Raw genomic sequence first — 25,459 nt, 5'->3', positions numbered from 1 at the left:
CTGCTTGCTGCTGTCTGACAGGTAGCACAGTAAGGATTCCAGATTCCTCAAACAGTTCACAATTTCCCAGTGAGGATCTACAACAATTAAAAGTGATTTATTTTTCAGTATTAATTCACAAGCACACACTTCTGTGTGCTCATCAAAACAAAATCTACTTGTCTCAATGTTTTGTAACTTTTGTTCTGTCTAAATATAAATAATTCCTCCTTTTCCCATATATTTTCTGCATGAGTAAGCTGCTGGAGTGTAATGTTTCTTATGTAGCTTACCTAACTCTGCAGTTATGTGGTGCTCAGGCAGTCACACCATATATACCTTTTACAGAGCTCTCTCAATCCTCTAATATTTTGATGAAATAAGCAAATGTTACTTTTCTCTCAGTTCCTAAACATTTTGATGAACTACAGTAATCTTACTTTTCTGTGCATTCTCAAGCATTTTGTGGGGCTCTTCTGTTATCTTGACTTCTTTCAAAACAGGGTGCCTGACTCCTGATTCTAAGCTAAGAAAGGTGCCCCTCTGACACCAGTAACCACAGGGATCTTTTTTGTGATGGTGCGACCCCCCCCCCCCCCTATATTATCTGTCAAGCTATCTTTTCCTCTTCTATTCAGCTGTGGGCCATGTCTAATATATCCTCAACTCACAATTCTAGCAACAGGCACTACATTCACACGAGATTTCATTTCAGTCGGCAGCAGCAGCAGCAGTGGCCTGCTCAACTCAGTGTTCACGCAACTCACAGCAGTGTTAACCCAGGTCCCATCATGGTGCTGCAGGACCTCCACAAATCTCTTATTTCATCCACGTTACCCCAATTCTTCGATTACTGTCCTTAAGTGTGATGATGATGATGATGATGATGATGATGATGATGATGATGATGATAATAATAATAAACTCCGTGGAGGCCCGGGAAAAGAATAGGCCTCCGGTATGTTCGGCAAGTCGTAAAAGGCGACGAAAAGAACAAACCACTAATAGGGCTAACCCCCCTTTTAGTGTGATTAGTTGGTTCAGGACAGAACTAAAGAAGCCTAGGACAAGCGCCGTCATGGTCGGGGACGATGCTTGAACCCTATGCCCGCCCACAATGGTAACAACACTGCTAACCAACTGGAAAATGATTTAAATCCAAATAGAGGTGTTTTGCAGGATATGCTTCCTGCAACCACCCTAGAAGGAAAACAAAGACAGAGGACGAGATGGCCAGATGAAGTTAATCGACACCTCATGTTCTGTTATTACCAAGCAACAAACCTAGGAACCAACACAACTGGATACAGATCACAAGTATACACAACATTTATTACCAGATACCTAGAATTAAAATTTTTAACAGAACAACGACTAGCTGACCATATCAGTGTAATAATCAAAAATAACAGGATACCCCAGTCAGAATTAGAAAACATCAAACAACAAGTACAACAAATACTGGAACAAAATAATGTGCAATCAGAAGAAGAAGAAGAAAATACAGTAATGCAGGGCAAACAAACAAAGACCAACACGCATCAATTAAACAATCAGAGGAAAACGAAATCTTAAGACAGCCACCAGAACAAGCACAAATAGAACACGAAGTGACACACATGTTAGATATAGAAGAGAAATTTCAGCTGACATATATAGAATACAAAGACACAAATACAGACATTAGACCTTTCTTGCTAGACCGCCAAATAACCCACAAGTTGAAACAACAATAAAAACTATCAACACAATCATACACAACAAAATAAATGAAAACACAACTATGGAAGAGTTACAACTACTGGTTTATATAGGAGCACTCACTACACTAAATATACACACTAGGCAGAGATCAGAACCAACCAACACACAGAAGAAACCCACAAAACCAGCATGGCAACACAGGCTACAGATCAGAATAGAAAAAAACTGAGAAAAGACATCGGACAGCTAACAAAATAAATATATATATATAAAAAAAAAAAAGGAAAAATGTTAGGTAAAAGGTTGGTTGGTTGGTTTGGGGGGGGATTAAAGGGACCAGACTGTGACGGCCATCGGTCCCTTTTTCCAAAAAAAAGGGAAACCACCCAAAGAGAATAAAAAACGAACAACAGGAAAGACGTCAGACGACACAGGACAAGAAATACCCCTACAGAGATCAGACGAAACAAATTAAAATCACACAGAGTGTGACAGTGGTTGGCCGACCATAGAGATAAAAAGGAAAAGCCAACCACCGAGAACACATTAAAAACTCAGCGTAAAATCGTAGGCCAATGGCCAGAATCAACACAAAAGAACAGAACAAACACTCAGAGTAAATAATAAAAACCCCCTGCCCGAATAAAACGGAAAACTAAGTCAGCCATACCAGGGTCATCACATAAGAGGGCAGGGAGCGTATCAGGCAGCGCAAATGTCTGCCTGACCACAGCTAAAAGGGGGCAGGCCAACAAAATGTGGCCACTGTCAAAGCCGCCCCGCAGCGACATACAGGAGGGTCCTCCCGGCGCAGTAAATAACTGTGTGTCAGGTGGGAGTGGCCAATGCGGAGCCGACAAAGGACAACAGAGTCCCTGCGGTTGGGATGACCGCCACACAGTCGTCGTCTCCTTGATGGCACGGAGTTTATTGGGCATGATCCGATTGCGCCATTCAGCGTCCCAAAGCGCAAAAACTTTTCGGCGGAGGACTGCCCGCAAATCAGTCTCTGGGAGGCCAACGTCCAGAGACTGTTTACTCGTGGCCTCTTTCGCCAGGCGGTCAACATGTTCATTGCCCGGGATACCGACATGACCGGGGGTCCACACAAAGACCACAGAGCGACCGCAACGCGCAAGAGTATGCAGGGACTCATGGATAGCCATCACCAGACGAGAACGAGGAAAACACTGGTCGAGAGCTCGTAAACCGCTCAGGGAATCGCTACAGATAACGAAGGACTCACCTGAGCAGGAGCGGATATACTCTAGGGCACGAAAGATGGCGACTAGCTCAGCAGTGTAAACGCTGCAGCCAGCCGCCAAGGACCGTTGTTCGGAATGGTCCCCTAGAGTTAGCGCATACCCGACACGACCAGCAACCATCGAACCGTCGGTGTAAACAATTCCAGAGCCCTGATACGTGGCCAGGATGGAATAAAAGCGGCGGCGGAAGGCCTCTGGAGGGACCGCGTCCTTCGAGCCCTGTGCCAAGTCGAGCCGAAGGCAAGGGCGAGGAACACACCACGGGGGTGTACGCAGAGGCGCCCGGAAAGGAGGTGGAACTGGGAAAAACCCAAGCCCGCAGAGAAGCTCCTTGATGCGTACGGCGATCGGACAACCCGACCGGGGCCGACGGTCTGGCAGATGGACGACTGACTGCAGGAACAGGACACGATAATTTGGATGCCCGGGCAAGCTAAAAACATGGGCAGCATAAGCGGCCAGCAAACGTTGGCGTCGGAACCGCAGTGGAGGTACACCTGCCTCCACTAGGACGCTGTCCACAGGGCTGGTGCGGAAAGCACCAGTGGCAAGGCGTATCCCGCTGTGGAGAATTGGGTCCAGCACCCGCAACGCAGATGGGGATGCTGAGCCATAAGCTAGGCACCCATAATCCAGGCGAGACTGGATTAACGCCTGGTAGAGCCGCAACAGGGTAGATCGGTCGGCGCCCCAGCGGGTGTGGCTCAAACAACGCAGGGCGTTGAGATGCCGCCAACACGCTTGTTTAAGCTGCCGGATATGAGGCAGCCAAGTCAACCGGGCATCAAAAAGGACACCCAAAAACCTGTGGGTCTCCACCACAGCAAGAAGTTCGTCGGCAAGATAAAGCCGCGGCTCAGGATGGACCGTTCGGCGCCGGCAGAAATGCATAACGCGGGTCTTGACAGCCGAAAACTGAAAACCACGCGCTACGGCCCAAGACTGCGCCTTGCGGATTGCGCCCTGTAGCTGACGTTCAGCTGCTGCAATGCTAATAGAACTATAGTAAAGACAGAAGTCGTCAGCATACAGGGAAGCGGAGACAGAATTTCCTACTGCCGCAGCGAGACCGTTTATTGCAATTAAAAACAGGCAGACACTGAGGACAGAGCCCTGGGGTACCCCGTTCTCCTGGACGAGGGAGGAACTACACGAGGCCGCGACTTGCACGCGGAAGGTACGATACGACAGAAAATTTCTGATAAAGATCGGCAGAGGGCCCCGAAGACCCCATCCACGAAGCGTAGAAAGGATGTGATGACTCCATGTCGTATCGTACGCCTTCCGCATGTCGAAAAAGACAGCGACCAGGTGCTGACGGCGGGCAAAGGCTGTACGGATGGCCGACTCAAGGCTCACCAGATTGTCGGTGGCGGAGCGGCCTTTACGGAACCCACCCTGAGACGGAGCCAGAAGGCCCCGAGACTCCAGCACCCAATTTAAGCGCCGGCTCACCATCCGTTCAAGCAACTTGCAAAGAACGTTGGTGAGACTAATGGGACGGTAGCTGTCCACCTCCAGAGGGTTCTTTCCAGGTTTCAAAATGGGGATGACAATACTTTCCCGCCATTGCGACGGAAACTCACCCTCGACCCAGAGACGGTTGTAAAGGTCGAGGAGGCGTCGCTTGCAGTCCACTGAAAGGTGTTTCAGCATCTGACAGTGGATGCGATCTGGCCCGGGAGCGGTATCAGGGCAAGCGGCAAGGACACTCTGAAATTCCCACTCACTGAATGGAGCGTTGTAGGGTTCAGAAGCGTTGGTGCGAAAAGAAAGGCTCCGACGTTCCATCCGCTCTTTAATGGAGCGGAAGGCCTGGGGGTAATTCGCAGAAGCGGAACTCATAGCAAAATGCTCTGCTAAGCGGTTTGCAATGACGTCGGAGTCAGTACAAACTGCTCCATTCAGTGAGAGCGCAGGGACGCTGGCAGGGGTCCGATAGCCGAAGACCCGTCGAATCTTGGCCCAGACCTGCGATGGAGTGACATGGAGTCCAATGGTGGACACATACCGCTCCCAGCACTCCTTCTTGCCTTGGCGGATAAGGAGGCGGGCCCGCGCACGCAGCCGTTTGAAGGCGATAAGGTGGTCCATGGAGGGATGTCGCTTGTGACGCTGGAGCGCCCGCCGGCGATCCTTAATCGCTTCAGCGATCTCAGGCGACCACCAAGGCACAGCCCTCCGCCGAGGGGACCCAGAAGAACGGGGAATGGCAGACTCGGCGGCAGTGACGATGCCGGCGGTGACCGATGTAACCACCACATCAATGGCATCAGTTGAGAGAGGCTCAATAGCGGCAGTGGAGGAGAACAAGTCCCAGTCAGCCTTATTCATAGCCCATCTTCTAGGGCGCCCAGAAGAGTGACACTGTGGTAGTGACAGAAAAATCGGAAAGTGGTCACTACCACACAGGTCGTCATGCACACTCCAGTGGACAGATGGTAAGAGGCTAGGGCTACAGATTGAAAGGTCAATGGTGGAGTAGGTGCCATGCGCCACACTGAAGTGTGTGGAGGCACCATCATTCAAAATCGAGAGATCGAGCTGTGACAAATGCTCAACGGTGGCGCCTCGACCTGTTGCCACTGACCCACCCCACAGAGGGTTATGGGCGTTAAAGTCGCCCAGTAATAAGAAAGGTGGCGGCAATTGGGCTATCAGCGCAGCCAGGACATGCTGCGCGACATCACCCTCCGGTGGAAGGTAAAGACTGCAGACGGTAAGAGCCTGCGGCGTCCACACCCTAACAGCGACAGCCTCTAAAGCTGTTTGGAGAGGGACAGACTAGCTGTGAAGAGAGTTAAGGACATAGATGCAGACGCTACCAGACACCCTTTCATAAGCTGCTCGGTTCTTATAATAACCCCGATAGCCACGGAGGGCGGGGGTGCGCATTGCTGGAAACCAAGTTTCCTGCAGAGCAATGCAGAGGAAAGGGTGAAGGCTGATAAGTTGGCGGAGCTCAGCTAGATGGTGGAAGAAACCGCTGCAGTTCCACTGGAGGATGGTTTTGTCCATGGCTGAGAAAGGCGTGCCGGGACTGGGACGGCAGATTACGCCGCTGGGTCACCTGCTGCCTCCGATTGAGCACCCGTGTTAGTGCTATTGCTATTCACGGCGTCTGAGGGACCGGCGAGATCGAGGTCCTCAGCGGACGCCAGAATCTCCACCGCGTCCTCAGACGCAGAGCTAGAAGGTTGCGATGGGGTGGCTACCACCGCGCGTTCCTTGGGCTTAGAGCTGCTCTTCTTTGATTTCTCACGCTGCTCCTTGGGTTTAACTGGCTGGGAGGGCTTCACCGATTCAGTCTCCGGGACTGAGGAGGATCGGGAAGCCCTTCGACCTGCAGATTGTAGGCACTTACGCCACTGTCGATCGTCAGCCTTCCCGCCGGTGGAAACCTGGGAAGGGAGGGACCCAAGGGACCCCTTGCGAGCGTGAGAAGCCGAAGAAGTTGGACACTTCTCCGGCTTAGAAGCGGGGACCGACGTCCCCGATGGGGGGGATGATGTTGCTCCTGAGGTAGGTGGCACAGGAGCAATCGGGTGGGTAGAGCCCCCCACTGGCAAGGGGGCAGGAGGAGTTGTACCACTCGTCGATCCGGCCGAAAGGCGCGAAACTGATGGGGCTAGCACAGGTGTTGTAGCAGCGGCGTAGGAAGTTGTCATTCTCACTGGATGTAATCTGTCGTATTTCCGTTTGGCCTCAGTATAAGTCAGTCGGTCCAGGGTCTTATATTCCATGATTTTGCGCTCTTTCTGGAATATTCTGCAGTCTGGCGAGCAAGGTGAATGGTGCTCCCCGCAGTTGACGCAGATGGGAGGCGGGGCACATGGAGTATCGGGATGAGATGGGCGTCCGCAATCTCGACATGTGAGGCTGGAAGTGCAGCGGGAAGACATATGGCCGAACTTCCAGCACTTGAAGCACCGCATCGGGGGAGGGATATAGGGCTTGACGTCACATCGGTAGACCATCACCTTGACCTTTTCCGGTAACGTATCACCCTCGAAGGCCAAAATGAAGGCACCGGTAGCAACCTGATTGTCCCTCGGACCCCGATGAACGCGCCGGACGAAATGAACACCTCTACGTTCTAAGTTGGCGCGCAGCTCGTCATCAGACTGCAAAAGGAGGTCCCTATGGAAAATAACACCCTGGACCATATTTAAACTCTTATGTGGAGTAATAGTAACGTTAACATCCCCCAACTTGTCACAAGCAAGTAACCTGCGTGACTGGGCGGAGGATGCCGTTTGTATCAGTACTGAGCCAGAGCGCATTTTAGACAAGCCCTCCACCTCCCCAAACTTGTCCTCTAAATGCTCGACGAAGAACTGAGGCTTTGTGGAGAGAAAAGACTCCCCATCAGCTCTTGTGCAAACTAAGAATCGGGGCGAATAACTGTTACCTCCATCCTGGGACTTACGCTCTTCCCACGGCGTGGCCAGGGAGAGGAACGTTTTCGGATCGTACTTCTGAGCATTAAATTGAGCCCGAGAACGCTTAGAGACTGCTGGCGGCTGGCCGCCAGTGAGAGATGATGTACCACGCTTCATTGCGGGTCATCCGCCCTGATGCCACCTACTCCGACCAAGGGCCCTCCCCACGGGCGCCACCCAGCCACAGCAAAGGCCACCTGGCAGGATGGCCGTTGCCGGGAGTCCTGATACCCCAGGAGGATAGGCATCTACTCCTTGGCATACGTGGGGAGTTAACGGCGCAGGCATCAGTAGAGCGATCCCTGTGTTGTCAGGGGGCTACAACCAAGAGGGTACATGGCGGCCCCACCACAACGGACTGGCTACCGTGCTGGATCTTAGGTGCAAAACTGTCCAAGGTCGTCGTCGCAGTTAAAAGAAACACTGCAGAGGGCAGCGTGGTAATCGCACCCAGGGACGTATCCCCGCCCTAAAGATCGAAAACGAGCGGGACACCATTGCAACGACGTGAAAGCCGGCTAAAGGTCTAATTGCACGACGGATACAGTGCACCATGTAAGGCGCCCTTCCCCAATTGGCTCGCTCTTCGGAATAATTTAGAAAGATGGAGGTCAAACCCGAGAGGGGACCATCACATAAGGCCAAAACATGAGAGACCCCTTTTAGTCGCCTCTTACGACAGGCAGGAATACCGCGGGCCTATTCTAACCCCCGAACCCGCAGGGGGGAATGTTAGGTAAAATCTCGCAACAAGAAGCGATAGAGCAATTAGATGAAAATAAGCAGAAATTACAAGCATTGGCCAAACGACTTAGAAGATACAAAAAAGTGAAAAATAGAAGGAAACAAAACCAAACATTCAACACAAACCAAAAGAAATTTTACCAGACAATAGATAACACACACATTAAAATAGACAATCCACCAAGCATAACACACATGGAACACTTCTGGAGCAACATATGGTCAAACCCGGTACAACGTAACAGGCATGCACAGTGGATACAAGCAGAAACAGACACATACAAGATGATACCGCGGATGCCTGAAGTGATAATTTTGCAACATGAAGTCACCCACGCAATTAATTCTACTTACAATTGGAAAGCCCCTGGAAAAGATAGAATACCAAATTTCTGGCTAAAGAAGTTCACCTCAACACATTCACATTAACTAAATTATTTAACAGTTACATTGCAGACCCATACACATTCCCTGATACACTTACGCATGGAATAACTTATCTGAAACCTAAAGATCAAGCAGACACAGCAAACCCAGCTAAATATCGCCCCATAACATGCCTACCAACAATATACAAAATATTAACTTCAGTCATTACACAGAAATTAACGACATATACAACACAGAACAAAATTATAAATGAAGAACAAAAAGGCTGTTGCAAAGGAGCATGAGGATGTAAAGAGCAACTGATAATAGATGCAAAAATGACGTATCAAGCTAAAACTAAACAAAGGTCACTACACTACGCATACATTGATTACCAAAAAGCTTTTGATAGTGTACCCCACTCATGGTTACTACAAATATTGGAAATATACAAAGTAGATCCTAAATTGATACAGTTCCTAAACCTAGTAATGAAAAACTGGAAAACCACACTTAATATACAAACAAATTCAAATAATATCACATCACAGCCAATACAAATTAAGTGTGGAATATACCAAGGAGACTCATTAAGTCCTTTCCGATTCTGCCTTGCTCTGAACCCACTATCCAACATGCTAAATAATACAAATTATGGATACAATATTACTGGAACATACCAACACAAAATCACACATTTGCTATACATGGATGATCTAAAACTACTGGCAGCAACAAATCAACAACTCAACCAATTACTAAAGATAACCGAAGTATTCAGCAATGATATAAATATGGCTTTTGGAACAGACAAATGTAAGAAAAATAGCATAGTCAAGGGAAAACACTAAACAAGAAGATTACATATTGGATAACCACAGCGACTGCATAGAAGCGATGGAAAAAACCGATGCCTATAAATATCTAGGATACAGACAAAAAATAGGAATAGATAATACAAATATTAAAGAAGAACTAAAAGAAAAATACAGACAAAGACTAACAAAAATACTGAAAACAGGACTGACAGCAAGAAACAAGACAAAAGCTATAAATACTTATGCTATACCAATAGTGACCTACTCATTGGGAGTAGTGAAATGGAGTAACACAGACCTAGAAGCACTCAACACACTTACACGATCACAATGCCACAAATACAAATACATCACATACATTCAGCAACAGAAAGATTCACATTAAGCAGAAAGCAAAGAGGAAGGGAATTTATCGACATAAAAAACCTACATTATGGACAGGTGGACAATTTAAGAAAATTCTTTCTAGAACGAGCAGAAACTGGCAAAATACACACAGCAATCACTCATATAAATACATCGGCTACATCACTGCAATTTCATAACCACTTCTACAACCCTCTAGATCACATAACATCAACAGATACGAAGAAAGTAAATTGGAAAAAGAAAACACTACATGGCAAGCACCCGTATCATCTAACACAGCCACACATCGATCAAGACGAACAGAACCATTATAACAGATAAAACAACACCACATAACAAACCTGACATCATACTCACCAATAAAAAGAAGAAATTAACACAACTAATCGAAATATCCATACCCAATACAACAAATATAGAAAAGACGCATCCAACACATGGCTAAGAAAAGGCAATATATACAGTGAGACGGAAGGATTCATGATTGCAATACAGGATCAAACAATAAACACCAGATATTACAGCAAGCATATTATTAAAGATCCCAATACCACAACAGATAAATGCAGACTTTGCAAACAACAAATAGAAACAGTAGATCACATCACAAGTGGATGTACAATACTAGCAAATAGAGAATACCCCAGAAGACATGACAATGTAGCAAAATAATACATCAACAGTTTGCCTTACAACATAAACTTATAAAACAACACGTTCCCACATATAAGTATGCACCACAAAATGTACTTGAGAATGATGAATACAAATTATACTGGAACAGGAGTCATACCACACAATATCCACCAGTACATCAATGCAATACAGCTACATCCAAACTTATATATACAACTACAGAAATCCATAATTATTGATACATGTTCAATCACCCGAAAGTTCCTAAATGCAATATAACATATACCGTACAGTTAAAAGGAAGTCACCCTTGACCAAGGTCCGCATCAATTTCCATTTTTGACCAGACATAACGTCTGAGAAAAGAAAGAAAGAAAGAAAGAATAATAATAATAATAATAATAATAATAATAATAATTATTATTGATACATGTTCAATTACCCGAAAGTTCCTAAATGCAATACAACATATACCATACAGTTACAAGGAAGTCACGCTTGACCGAGGTCCGCGTCACGTTCCATTTTTAACCAGACTTAAGTCTGAGAAAAAAAAGTCGATAATAATAATAATCTTAAGGTACTGAAAGGTATCTTACTCTGTAATTATTGTGATGTATCTTTCTTGTCACTGAAAGATACACATACTCTGCTCTCAGAATGCTACTGCACAAATTCTTGAAATATTACTCAACAGTAAATAGTGAGCCTCGTAATTAAATATAAATATACATACTCTTCAGTGAATGTCAACATTTTTAGTCATAAAACCCAAGAAAGGGGTGGTGATTGCTGCATTGTCTGGAATGCCACAATGTTGGTTTCAAGTTGGATACGAGTTATTTGACTAAACAATGAGGTCATCAGCCCTCAGTCAAGAGGGAGTTAATCTGTAGTTAGTGACAAAGCCACAAATTTAATCGAATTATGGAAGTAGGTAGGAGTGGTAATATCAAGGCCTCGAAGGCAGGACTGATGACAGAGCTCAGAAAGAATTTACGAAGAAAAAGTATACTGGTGAGGCCAGTAGATAGATCAGAGTGGACAAGGGATCTTGCAGTGCTCACCTGTGGCAAGAGAAACCCCACCCGCAATTGACCCATCACCAACTACTATAGGTAAAGACGGTTACCAAGTACAGAATGGCTTCCAGTCAGGAAAGTCACGATAGTAAAAGTGTGAAGGCTAGAAACATAATGGACATCAGCTGTACCGTCAATTATAATATAAGGTGAGAGAAATCAGGTCAGAAAGTGGGTGAGTGTACCCTGCAGCTCTGCATGCAATGGGGGCCATCCCTCTCACAGCTACCCCAGTCCCGATCCATTGTAATAAAAACTGTTAAAGAAGCGAACAGCACCCAGTATTCATCCGAGTGCTACCCATAAAACAGAATGAGGAGCAGCAGACAAGAGCTATCCAAATCTAACAGGAATCAGAACAGAGTAAATGAAGGATGACCAAGGCAGGTAGCAAAGGAGGTAGGGTCAAGAATCCCCCAGACCCAACATGGGGTGGTGGGGTGGGAGATGCACCAATCCCAACCATCCTGCACCGCTTTCCGAAACTAGTTGAGAACGTTATATCTGAGAACAAAAACCACTTTCATCTAGAAAATGAAGAACCCGTCCAACTACCTCTGAGTCATTTGCTAATATTAGAGGTAAAGAATCCACAATACCATGCTTAGTAGTATGGAGAACCAGGAGGGGGCATTCCACCAGGATGCGAGCTACAGCCTGTAAGGCTCCACAACCACAGCCATGGGGTGGTTCATTACACAATATAAAACTAGTTTAATCTGATATGACAATGCAGAGGTGATACAAGAGGAATGTGCACCTGGCACTGTCAAAGCCAGGGTGTATATGTGGACAAGGAAAATAAATTCCCGGTTAAAAATACACTTTCTCCCGGGTGAAAACATACTTTTCCCTGTTAACTGACAGTATATTTTCTCTCAAAACTGTGCAAGTCCTTTGAATGATTATGGTTTTATACGCGGGAGTAGAATTTCCCGGCGCTTTACAAAACTAAACACAGGGGAAAAAAAACGCATTTTGGAAAGATCTTTGATGTGCAGCAACACATACGCTGCATATTTTCGTATTGCGAAAGTATAAATTCGAATTCCACCAAACACCGCACGTTACTTTCGGAAACAATGAAATCGAGATTGAGATGCGCTTGTCACATGATCTCGCCAGCCGATGACAGCAGGTATTCAGAACTTAGGACACATGATGTCAGCCAATAGCAACATCACTTAAGTAGTGCGAACGCACAAACAGAAAAAGTTAACGGTTTAAATTAACATACATTGTATTTCTACATGAAACGCAAAGCTTTCACATATAATATTGGTCTGTAAGATTAATACGCTGCAAGAGAAGCTAAGCTTTCACATACAATGTTGGTCTTTTATGCGAGTATTACAATTTAAGATATATCACACAAATGTGATCGTAAAATTTTTAATAATGACTTAAATGTCTGATCTTCTGGGCTCGAAATTCATCTAAATGGCTCATCATCAAAGAGTTGATTTTTAAATGACAGTCAAACGCTCTGTGATGTATGAAATTCATCGTACATTATCGCACATAGCTCTGTTGTAACTGCCAGAATGGTACTTTGATGGTAACGCTTTTCAAACCACCATTCCGAATATTTTCCCGTGACCTGTTAGAAATAGGTTCGTTTCCACAGCTGCCAGAGAGTGCCAGATGATAGGCGTCACCACGCTTGCGCAGCTACGATGTCGTAGGGAGCCCGTATGTTCGCACGTGTAAAACATTAAATGGTTCAAATGGCTCTGAGCACTATGGGACTTAACATCTGTGGTCACCAGTCCCATAGAACTTAGAACTACTTAAACCTAACTAGCCTAATGACATCACACACATCCATTTCCGAGGTAGGATTCGAACCTGCGACCGTAGCAGTCGCGCGGTTCCAGACTGAAGCGCCTAGAACCGCTTGGCCACTGCGGCCGGCTGTAAAACATTAAAAGATCGTACATTACATCATACAAGAAACAAGACATAAGTGGATACTCCAAGAGCATTAGAATTTCGAGACCCATATTAAAATGTGCACATTTAAAGTTCACATTTGTATGTCCATATTCCCAGTTAAACAGGCCGACGATCTTTTTTTGTAACAACAGAATATAATTCACAAAGTACCAGTATCAAATGCCTATTAGGCCTACTACAAGCTAAAAGCCTTACGTTAGGAAATAGTTTCACACTTCATTCATACGCTCCAGTTTCTCAAGTACGAGATCGAAAAGTAGTAGTACGAAATTTTTCTACAAATTTGGAATCGTCATATTGTTCCATAATTTATGTGATGTCCCCATTTCTTCTCCTTCCTCGTTCTAACAGACAGTCTTGTTATCATTAATTCTGTAACTATTCCTGACAATGTCCAAGCTTATTCGCTGGTTAACTCCACTAACTCTACCAGAATCACCGGTTTAGTTATCCCGCAATTATTCTCCGGTTAGGCGTTGCTACATATTCGTACAACGCGTTTTCCGCGCTTCTTCCAGAATAGAATTTAAAGCGGCTGCTAGCCGGGGACTGTACAACTGGCCCTTACTAGAATAGCGATCTGGCCAAAAAATTTCTGTCAAAATTTCATTTTCTTAGACACACCGAGAAGGTAATATGTAATCTTTCTTACCAGTTATTCGTTTATTTCCACTCCTGCAGTCTGAATCTATGGATTTAGCTAGTAATTATAACAACGCTCATCATTCGCAAACCCAATCAACCACACCATCAGACAGCGGTTGGCATTCATCCGTTCAGCCTTACTCCGCTCAGCTCGTATAGCCCCTTTTGTCTATACAAAAGTTTGTTTCTATATGCGACGAGGATTCCCCTGACAGAGACAACATGTACACTATGCATGCATTCACATATCAACTTACAATTCATTCAGAAATCAACTTGGAATGTGATCAAAAACAGACAGGGGTACGTTTCTAAGTCCTATGAATAATCGATAGACTAACGTGCGCTGGATGCTAGTCGCTTTGTGAAACAAGGTTTTTTTTCCTCAGTAGCATGAATTTGCCCCCTGGTAATCCTACTTGAGAGTGGGTGTCAGGGGGCCGATGCCCCTTGCATGCAACAAGAATTTCCTAAATTGGATGATTTGGATATTGCTGACTGATGACTGCATAGATGAGCAAGAATTGGTACCATCGGAACTGAAGGAGGATTCCCACTTCAGCAAGGAGCCTGTCTATGGGGCTAGTCTAGAAGGCACCATTATGATGGACAGGGTCCCACAATTTCAAAGCTGAAAGTGCCACTGAGCCATAAACATGGTAACCAAAGTCCAACTGAGGCGAGACCAGTGCACGGTAAATATGGAGGAGAGTAGCAAGATTCACACTACAAGTGTAGGCAAGGAAGCTTTAAGCTTTTGCATGCAACTAGTCTTTAGCTGGCGAATATGGGGGAGCCCTGTCATTATTTTATCCAAGAGAAGTCCCAACAATCAGGACTCTGCAACAACGTCCAAGTGCTGGGCACCCAATTACAGTTTTGGGTAAGGATGGGCCATGGTACAATGATAGAAATGCAAGACTCACATTTTCATGGGAAAGAATTGGAAACCCTGAGAAAGGGCCCAAGCAGAGACCCTTTGGATGGCATCTTTGAGCTGCCATTCAGTCAATGCTACAGATTAGGAGCTATATCGAATGTAAAAGTTGCTGACACACAGTGCAGGGGTGGCCAGTGGTCCGACAAGAGGTCACTACGTAATTGACAGCAATGAGGAAGAGTAACTCTAAGTATGGACCTCTGTAGAATGCCATTCTCTTGCAGTCATGGAAAGCTATGTGATTTACCAGCTCTAACCCAAAATGACTGGTGAGATAAAAAGCAATGAAGAAAAATCAATAGGTTGCCTCTGAAGTCCCAGTCATGAAAGGCAGGTTAAATGTGATGGCATCAAGTGGTTGTGTATGCCATATGTAGGTCAAGAAAGATTGCAGTGAGTTGTTGGTATTTTAAAAGAAGCATGTCAGACTTCGGTTTTCAACCTAACCAGGTGGTCAGTTGAGGATCATCCCTCTTGTAAGGCATGCTGATGGGGGCATACAAGGCTATGCAATTCAAGGTCCCAGCACAATCATTGGGCTACTATCCTTTCAAGAAGTTAGCTGAGCATGTTAGCGAGATTAATCTGTCAGCAAACATATGGGAATTGGATTTTTGCCTGGTTTAAGGATTGGGATAATGATACTGTCCTCATCTAGCTTCTAGTCAAATATAGCTAAAGACTGAGGCGATGGAGTCCGAGTAACATTAAGATGTTGGATCACATGATTATGAATTCAACCGGGGCCTGGGGCCATACCATGTGATGAGTCAGGAGCCTAAAACATTTCCCAGTCACAAAGTTTCATTACATAATTCAGCACGACTGGGGTAGAGGATAGATGTCTTCAATTAGTCATTTGTGCATTCAAAACATAGCCAAGTAAGAGGACGACGCTGATGCAGTTGCACAGTTGGTTGCAAGGTGGTCAGCAAGAACAGACTCATCAGTAGAAATACTACTATGAAGGAGACACAGGAGAGTTACTGATGTTTGGTGGCCCAAACCTGGAATAAAGAGGCATGTGTTTCAAAGGAAGGGATGCAGTGCATCCAGCATTTCTTCATGTTGTGTTTAATTAGACAGCAAGCCTCAGCATGAAACCAATTGAAGCTTACGAGTGTGATCTGTGAAGATGTTGCAGGGCCCTTCAACAATTCTGAATAGCTGTTGCAATGTCTTTGGTCCACCATAACACTGGCTGACAGCAGAATGGTCCTGTGGAAAGGGAATAGCAGTTCCAGTGGCATGGTTGACTGCGATAGACACATCCCCCACGACTAATCAAAGCAATCTACAGCAGGCAAAGGTCACAGCAGATGTATGCAACAGCCAGTAAGTCCTTTTCTTACAGCATAAAGTCAAGTGCAGGCGCACCAGTCAGGAACAAGAGAGAAGAGATGGCTGTGAGAAGAGGTCTGCCAACAGCATGCTAACTGACTTCTCCAGGACAACAACGTGACAGCAGTGACCCCTATGTGAAGAGGACATAAGTGCCGTGCCTGACTGCTCGTGGCCAGTTTAACAGCAGCATCAAGATTAGACACTTGTATAGCAGTGACTTAGGAATTGTATATACTGAAGAAGCTTGTTTATTTTGCATGTCGCCCTTTGCTTGTGACACATCTATGTAACACAAAGTTAAAGTATTGTAATTACTCATTTTGTAATAAAACTCATTAATACAATTTGCTTAAATTGTTGTCTAGTGATCCGAGAAAGTAGGTTCCCTAGACACCCCATATTCGACGACTAAGGATTTAACATTTGGTGAGACGAAATTGGACTGTTCCCATAGCAACAATATGTTAATGCTGCAGAGCCACCACAGCATTTTCGGTTTGTCGTGGGCTTGTGTGTTTTGCTGGTGCCTTAGTTCTACCTTGACTTTTCTTAGCAGGGGTGTGTCTACATATTTTAATAGTGTCTTTTCTACTTAGTGTTTTCAGGTGGGAATTGCAGAAATTTTCTTTGCTTGTGTGCTTATTTTTATTGCTTGCCTTGTCCATTTATTGCATTTGTCTCTTCCAAAATGAACAACCCACCTCTCTCACCCCATGCTCAGGTGCCTCAGCTGGAGGCGATAGATGCAACATAGCTAACACAAATGTTTCAGTTCCAGACACAACAAATTGCATCTCTGCTCAATACTGAACAGCAGCTATTGGTGAACTGATACTAATGCTGTGCGAGCTACAAAAACTGTAGTTCCAAGTGCCGTACTGCCTTTTCGCCAGTTTAACGAAAAAGATGAGGACTTACTCGAGTGGTTGTAACAGTATGAAGCACACACAATTGCTCACAACGTAACAAGTACTGTGAAACTACATTCCTTTTTGTCAACAGTAGACAGTGCACTGTTTCGCCTCATTCAGAAATTATTTCCTAACACCACTCCGAGTGAACATTCCTAAGATCAGGTTGCAGATTCACTAAATATTATGACCAGAAAGATAATGTGGTGGCAGCTATGTACCAATTCCTTCGTTGCAAGAAAAGGTCAGAGCTAACGTATTGCAAGTGGGTAACAGATTTGCAGGGTATGTAGAGGAAATGCAATTTTAAATGTGCATATGTGCTTTATTTTCAGATGTTCTGCTGTGTGATGCAATCGAGTACAATTTAAGTCATGTCAGACTTAGAGAACAGATTTAGAAACAGTCAGATCCATAATTTCAGCATGTAGTGCAAATACTAGATCAGTACGATTCAGGATGCCGTAGCAGCCGATAAATATAAGCAACCACCAATTTCTCGGGTTGAGAAAGAATTCACCCTTCACAACTGTCTCCTGTGATAGGGAGAGGTGGTGTGCTGGGAGATAAATTTAATCTCCCAGCTACCACCAGTTTCTTTTGTGGGGTGACAAAGCACATTACAGTTTATTGGGCAGCTCTAACTTAACTGTTGTAACAGAGTAGATGGTATACTGAATAATGGCTTCCCCACTCTCTTTAGTACAGCACGTGGATCTTCAGCTATTGACAGTGTGGTCTGTAACCTCAGTTTTTTACTCTTTTATTCAGTGGAAGATACACAGTGAACAATGTGATCACTAACCAGTCAAGGGTCAGCCACATGAAAAAGGGCAAATGGAAAAATGATCAACAGTTCTGTCTTGTGTGTGTGTGTGTGTGTGTGTGTGTGTGTGTGTGTGTGTGTGTGTGTGTGTGTGTGTGTGTGTGTGTGTGTTTTCCACCTTCAGTTTTAAATAAAAGCTTGTCTACATTTCAATCAATGCAATGTATGAGCTAAAATCAAACATACACACAGTTTTCACAATGTGTTTTTACCTAAGCATAATCTTTAAGATTTTGTGCAATATTTCATTTAGTCTAACAATGATAATAATCAATTATTGATAATAATATGTAAATGGACGCAGATGGGATGATAAGCAAAAACTTTCCTTCTCATCCCATTCAGTAAGTCTCCCCTGACCCGAGGTTCTGGGTGACCTCTAAACTGTACCCCTTTCCCTAACCTCTCCAGCGCTTTTCCTTCACCCCTTTTCCTTCCCCTTCAACGCTTCTGCTAGAAGAAGTGGCCACTGTTTGTAAAAGTTAAATCCTGTGTGTGTGTGTGTGTGTGTGTGTGTGTGTGTGTGTGTGTGTGTGTGCGCGCGCGCGCGCGCATATGAAGTATGATGGATAACTGAAAGAATATCAGTTCTTTATTAGGTAAGACATCAGACTGTAGAATGGGCAAAAAATTATTTTTCTCAGCTAATAGTTTTTGAAAAACTGGATGATAAGCATTTCATACTGGCCAGAATTCTCTATATCAGCACAGACACCGGCACTTGCCAATCAGTACAGCCATAACAAAAGCCACCTCAGAATGAATGCAAAGATAACATCTGTAGTAGTGACAGGGTTAATCCAAAAGTATTTACAATCTATCAAAAGTTTCCACCACATTTAAGGAAACACTATTATTTCAAATGTAACTGTCATAATTGTTAATACGTTTCTCCCACTGTGAGACATGACAGTCAATGCCTTTATGGAAAAATGTTAGTGGCTGCCTACGGGACCATGACTGTACCCAGGCATGCAACTCTTCATGTGAAGCAACTTCATGGCCACGAGTGTCTTCTCAGGGCTCCAAATTATGGAATTTTCATGGGAAGAGATCAGTACTGGGTGGAGCATGTGTAAGGGCTTACCAAAGAAACTTCTGCACTGTACTCTAAGCAACCGTGGCAACATACGAGCAGGCACTGTTTTTTTTTCCTCTTTCTTTCTTTTTTAATGCAATTTCCATAATTTTGGAGCCCTGAGGAAAGACATTTGTGGCCACTGATTTGTTTCAGATGAAAACAGTGTCTGTCTTGTATCTAAGTGGGATAAACATCACAGTTATGGTAATTACTGCTGAAATAATAAAAAGTTCTGTTACTTTTTTATCTTTTTCATTCTCATGTGACTGCCCTTTATATATTGTACCGCCACAGCTCCCATCATGGTATTTGGTCACTATAAATGGCTCAAAGACCAGTCTACACACCCCATCATGGGGTGAGCAATTGTTTCCATTCAACAGGGTAGCAACAATAACAATAAAATTTCCATTGGATTGTGTTTGCATGTATGTCAAATACCAATTTTTAATAATGACTCAGTTTGGGATAGTACCACCTGCCAGTTGATATCTGCTTCCACAATTTTGATACTACAGAAGGAAGGATCCAAGGCAATTGAGGCTGCTGGACTCACAATCACCTGTGGTTTCATGCCCTCCTCATAGTACTTGGTTTCGGTAGGAGTATCGAGGTAAGAGTCATGAACAGATGCAGAACAACCTGTCATGTGGCCCAATATCTGCACCATTTGAAGTCCCTGTCATTAGCATATGAGGTTGCAGCAATTAAGGCAGCAGGACAAGGAAGGAGCAAAACATCTGTTAAGGTTGGGATGGGCAGGGGGAGTAGGTTGCCCTTTATCATATGGGTTGAGGGGAACCTCAGTAAAGGAAAGGGGGAGAGTCCCCTCCCTCACATGAATGGATGAATTAAGATAGTCAAACAATCAAAGATCTTTAATTCTTTGACTTTACGTTCCCCTCCAGTGACAGGGCAGGTTGGTGATTGGTGGGAGTGATCCTCCCTGCAACTGATGCAATGAGATGGTTTTACATACAGGGTACCCTCATGTTGTGGTTGTCCGACATTCTGTCCACACTGGTTTATTCAATGAACATGTGGCCCAATTTCAAACACTTTAAGCACCTCGTTGTGGATGGTACAATGGGCTTTACATCACACTGCTAGACCATAATCTTAACTTTTTCCAGTAACAAAGTCACCCTCAAAACCCATGATAAATGCTTCATTGTCAACATTGTTATTTTCAGGCCCTTATCAGAGCAAACTGATAGAATGGACACTGACTTTCCGAATCTGCACATAATTTCTCATTAGTTTGAAATACAAGGTCCCTGGGAATATTATACCCTTAATCATTCAGTATTTCTGTTCTTGGGGGGGGGGGGGGGGGGGGATAACTGAAAGTAATATCGTGAATTTTGTTGCAGAGTAACAATGCCCGTGACTGGAAAGGAGAAGGGTGCTTTAATCAGCATGGATCCCTTCCACATTGAAGTGACCTCACCATATTTGACATCAATTTTCTCTACAAAAAATAAGGGTTTGGTATCTGAAGGACTGCCCACCAGTCTTGGGAGTTTAAGCACATGTGTCTTTGCTTGTTTGTCTGATCGATTTTCATCTCGATTCATAGCTAATGAGGGTAAACTTATCTGATGAAACTGCTGGTGCCATATGACCACTAGCATGGTTTAGCTTTATTCTCTTAATTATGACTATTCTGTCGTGGTGCCAACCACTACCTCACTTGGGGAGGGAAGGGAAGGGAAGGGAAGGGAAGGTCTGTCTCCCACTAGGTGTCACCCCTCTAAAGCTATGGTCACCTGGCATGGAGGTTGTCGAGAGTTGGTCCCATGTTCCATTTAAAATAGACCCCTGGGCATACATGGTGAAGGATGAGTAGATACACCAGCAGCATATTCCCTGTAATCAGGTGGCTACCATCATAGGGATAACCTGAGAACCCCCAACCCCCATCAACCATCTACTGTGTACTGGGTGACTTACAGAGAAATTTTAAAATTAATGTGGTGGTCAAGCTTGATAACAGGACATTTGTTAAGTGAACCAAAATGGTTGTGTCATTAGCAAAAGGCAAAATAGAGTTACGAAAGCAGAGACTGGGGGGCAAGGCTGAGTCAACATTGACTAGAGTATCCATTGGAGGTTTAAGTCTAAGTGATAAATATAGGATAGTTTTGCGGCACAGGAAGAGAAGAAAGGCTGCAATGCTCTGGGACTTACAACGTATGGACTCACAAAAGAATGGGGAGAGCTAGTACAATTATTTCAGCTTCTTCAGATATGGCAATTTCCACAACTGTCAAATGCTTTTATAATTTAACAAGAGTCATGTCAAATAATGAAAGTAATAAACATTGCTCTTATAACTACAACAGGAAATGCTGTAATGGACTTAAAACACTACTAGTCATTTTTTAGACACTTACTCTTCTTTCTGCTGTTCCAACTTCTTCTGATAATCTGCATATTCCTGACTGAGTTTCTTCTGCTCCTCGTCAGTGACCCGTGCTAGAGAGGGCGGTGGAGGTGCTTGCCCAGGAGGATGCAAGCTTGTGGTCAGGAAGTGGAGAACATCGTGATCATCTATATAAACATATTTCAGTGTTATTAGCAAACATTATAACATAATGTGTAGAATTTGTACTACTCAAATGCATCCAAGATCATTAACAAACTGCAAATTAAGTTCATATATTTCCACAATATTAAACTTTTGGGCACAGCACAATATGCACGATCTGTATATCAAAGGACATTAGATGAGCGAGTTACTTGCATAGAAACCACCGCACGATGAAAATTAATTCATGGCAGCCCTTTCAACTAGCCGCCTTATGATCAGAATGACACAGGCAGAGTGACTTTCTAAACCCATATGGAATGGTTGTAATAAAATAGCAAGATTTTTTGCTCTCAGAATCAAGCCTGGAATGCTTCATCCTCTCCTGTCTTTCGCATTCAGGTTGTAAGAACAAAATTATGGTAATACCTCCATGGCTGCAAGTCACTGCCAAAAGGCTAATATCGAAAGAACCTTCCAGAATGAGTTCGGATTGTTATACATCAAATGTTAAGTTCATCCTACTGAGGGTACATGTTAAAATCCCATGGAAAGCATATAGGGACGACCTCCTTCCAGAAGCTACCTTGTCCACAGTTGCTTCCAATGATACATGCAAAAGACCAGCACCTGCAGTTTCAGTTTGTGAATACTTTTGTAGATCATTATCTCTGAATGAATTATAGGATATCAAGAACGAAACTATTTGGAGATGATTAAGATGTTGAAATTAATTAGAAACAGATAAAGAATTGCAGGTGTGATTAAAGTTACTATTTGAACATTTTTGACAAGTTCTTTTACATAATTTAGAATATAATTGTACTGTGCTCTATGGACAGTATGAATTCATTGTTTTTAGACATCAAAATAAAGGTAGGAAAAATACAGGAGAACTCACACTGAGCATAAGTTGGGGTGTATCTTCTTACTGTGTCAGCACGTGGAACATGCCGCCATGTTAGAATTTTTACATGCTGCTCTCCAGTGACTGACTATGCAATCAGTGTTCTATTTAAAATTCTTTAGTTTATTAGTGGAAAATTTTAGGCTTTGAAGTTGAAACATGCAGTATCATACAAGTTTGTGTTTTGTAGGAGGCTCACTCTGTATCTTGAGTATCTTTGAATGAAGTGCTTAATTTTCACCTTGTTACTGCAAACAATGGGTGTAAAATGATATCCCAAATGGATTAATAGATGTCACTATGGATGAGTAGAGTTAATACCATGTTTACTCCCAACTGTTTCATACTGGAGGTGAGGGTATTAAATTCAGAACTTTGTCATTTGGCAGCAGTATTTTTGAAAGTTGAACATATTTTTGGCTGCCTATTTACAAAAACAACAAAATAGTGTCTAATGAGGTTGCACCATAATTAGTGATTACTATACATTTTGCTTTTGGGTAGAAAGTGCTCTCCATATGAATTCAAGCTCTGTAGTACATGAAGATTTCTATACATTAGGTTCCTGGAAAAGACTACGAACCCAACAATAAAACCTTTCAAGAACAGTTGTAAGCACATGTAACTATTAATCAAATATGAAAAAGTAAAAGCATTTATCTGTCTAAGACATCTGTTCAGGACCAGTTGTGTACAGTCAGTGACCAGAAAGCTTTGGTATCATTTCTGTCTTCAGTGTGATGAATCAATATTCTTACCTCCCAGTCTGTCACTTGAAATGATTAAAAAGCGGAAACAGGTCTCAAGTGAGTGTGAAGTTATTAATTTTCACAAAAAAGGTGACAGCCTTCGTGGAGTAATGGTTGTAACTTGCAACACAAGCACAAAAGGATGAAGAATTGATAGGATGAAGAACTGATCAAATAATACACTTTCCTACATGACAAAGAAACAACTATAAAGTTTTGTGATATGTAGGCTTAATATCTCAAGACAAGTTTTATTAGGGCAATGGATAAGAACCTGGAGAATAGAAAATTAACAGTTTTGAGACTGAGATGCATCATACGCAATTCTGAAAATGATTCAGTCAAAGACTGACACAGTAAAAAGCAAATACCTTGAGATTAAAGGAGACCACTCACTGAAAAACAAAAGCATTAGTTGTCCATAGACACACACAAAAGATGGAAAACTTGCTAGCTTTCAGTTATCCTTTAACGAGCTAGTGTAAGGACACACACTTGTGTGTGGAGGAGGGGAAGGGGGGAGGGAGGAGACTGGGTGGAGGGTACAGGGGCAATGGGTTACTTAAGATTGAGGCCAGGACAATCACAGGAACAGAGGTCGTGTTGTAAGGATAACTCCCCCATCTGCATATTCTGAGAAGCTGATGGAGGACAGAAGGATCCAGATGGCTCGTGTTGTAAAGCAGCCACTGAAACTGAGCATGTTCGTCAACTTTGTTCTTGGCAACAGTTTGGCAGTGGCCATTCCTAGTTGGTAGCCATAGCAACATAAAAGGCTGAGCAGTGTCTACAGCAGAGTTGGTATATGACATGACTGCTTTCACAAGTGATGGCATCTGATCGAGTAGGACAAGCCTGTGAAAGGGCTGGAGTACGAGGTGTTGGGTGAGTAGATTGGGCAGGTCTTGCACATTAGTCTGCTTCAGGGAGTGGGAGGGGTACAGGGATGAACTTGGAGACAGGTGGGCCACCTCTCGTCTGCGGGCCAGATCCAGCCCGCGATTGGTTTCAGTGTCGCCCACAGAAGAAACACATGGAAGAGAAACAAAAATGCTTACACTGTACTCCGCCCAGAACACAGAAATGTCACATGGAAGCCAACAAGGCTTCACACATTCAGTATTACTGTCAATATGTTAATATGACAGTCTCAGGGTGCGTATTCTCCTATGTCCATAGTGGAAACACTGACAAACAATATTGATGCCAACCAAAATAGTCTCACTAAGTGCATGAGGGCAAGCATTATCGGTCTGACAATCCATCCTTATGTTGATCACATTTTCTTAGTTTCACTTCTGTGTAATACAGGTGGTATGTGCTACGTTCAAACAATTTGAAATTTTAAACTTTTTAAAATTAACAAAAATGATACCTTCTTTTTTAAGAATTACAGAAATAACCCATGCCTATGTTATCAGTAGGGACTTGAAAATGTAGCATCTATTTTTGTTAAAATTTGTATCTATTTCTTGCAAAATTTGTGTCCATTTTCATCGAAATTGGCATCTATTTTCTTTGTTTGTAAATGATTAGAAGCACAAATTTAAAAGATTGTCACACTGCACGAGTGGAGACAAATTATTAGTTCTTTGAAAATGACTGTTAAAGTGCTGGTTTTTGACTGGAATGTTTGCTTTTGCAAAAATTTCAGTACCTTTTTTTTCCAAAATTGCTTTTACTTTCTTCGTTTGGCTGCATTTAAGCTTTCAAAAAGGATTGTTCTGTTGAAAAGCAGCAGCATTTTCCCACCAGTTGAGTCAATGTGTCTCCGATATGAGGTGTTTCTGGACATTGTCTTTTTCCACCCAATCTGAAGATTAAAAAGTCTGCAGACTATTAATTTTGACTTTTTGTGGGCATTCATAGCCCTACGACCCATGCTTGATAACGCTAGAGGTAGAACTGACAAGGCACTTAGCACAGAAGTAGAACCAAACGTACAGCAACTCAATTTTAACGTTAGAGGAAGAATTTTGGCGCCATTGAAAAATGTTACAGATTTGGTTTTCCAATCACTACAGAGCAGATGGAGGGCACTATAGGCAACCGCTGCAAATGGCCGCAAGCTTAAACAGACTACAATTTTAACCGCCACAGAGACAGGAGCGGTGCAGGGAAACAAACCCAACCCTGCCCCCATTTCACTGGGCAGCAGCCTA

General features: G+C 43.7%; 1 protein-coding gene across 1 annotated transcript in view; it reads right to left on the bottom strand.

Moving 5' to 3' along the window:
- LOC126184949 (protein ERGIC-53) overlaps positions 1-25,459 on the bottom strand; it is a 93,694-nt gene that overhangs the window by 44,935 nt on the left and 23,300 nt on the right. Inside the window, exon 7 of the mRNA XM_049927623.1 lies at positions 21,508-21,664. Coding sequence (XP_049783580.1) covers positions 21,508-21,664 — 157 coding nt within the window. The remainder of the gene's footprint in view (positions 1-21,507; positions 21,665-25,459) is intronic.

The sequence above is a fragment of the Schistocerca cancellata genome, chromosome 4 (genome assembly GCF_023864275.1).
Source record: "Schistocerca cancellata isolate TAMUIC-IGC-003103 chromosome 4, iqSchCanc2.1, whole genome shotgun sequence".
Lineage (NCBI taxonomy): Eukaryota > Metazoa > Arthropoda > Insecta > Orthoptera > Acrididae > Schistocerca > Schistocerca cancellata.
The sequence above is the reverse complement of the archived record's forward strand: the minus strand, read 5'-3'. Positions and strand labels throughout refer to the sequence as shown.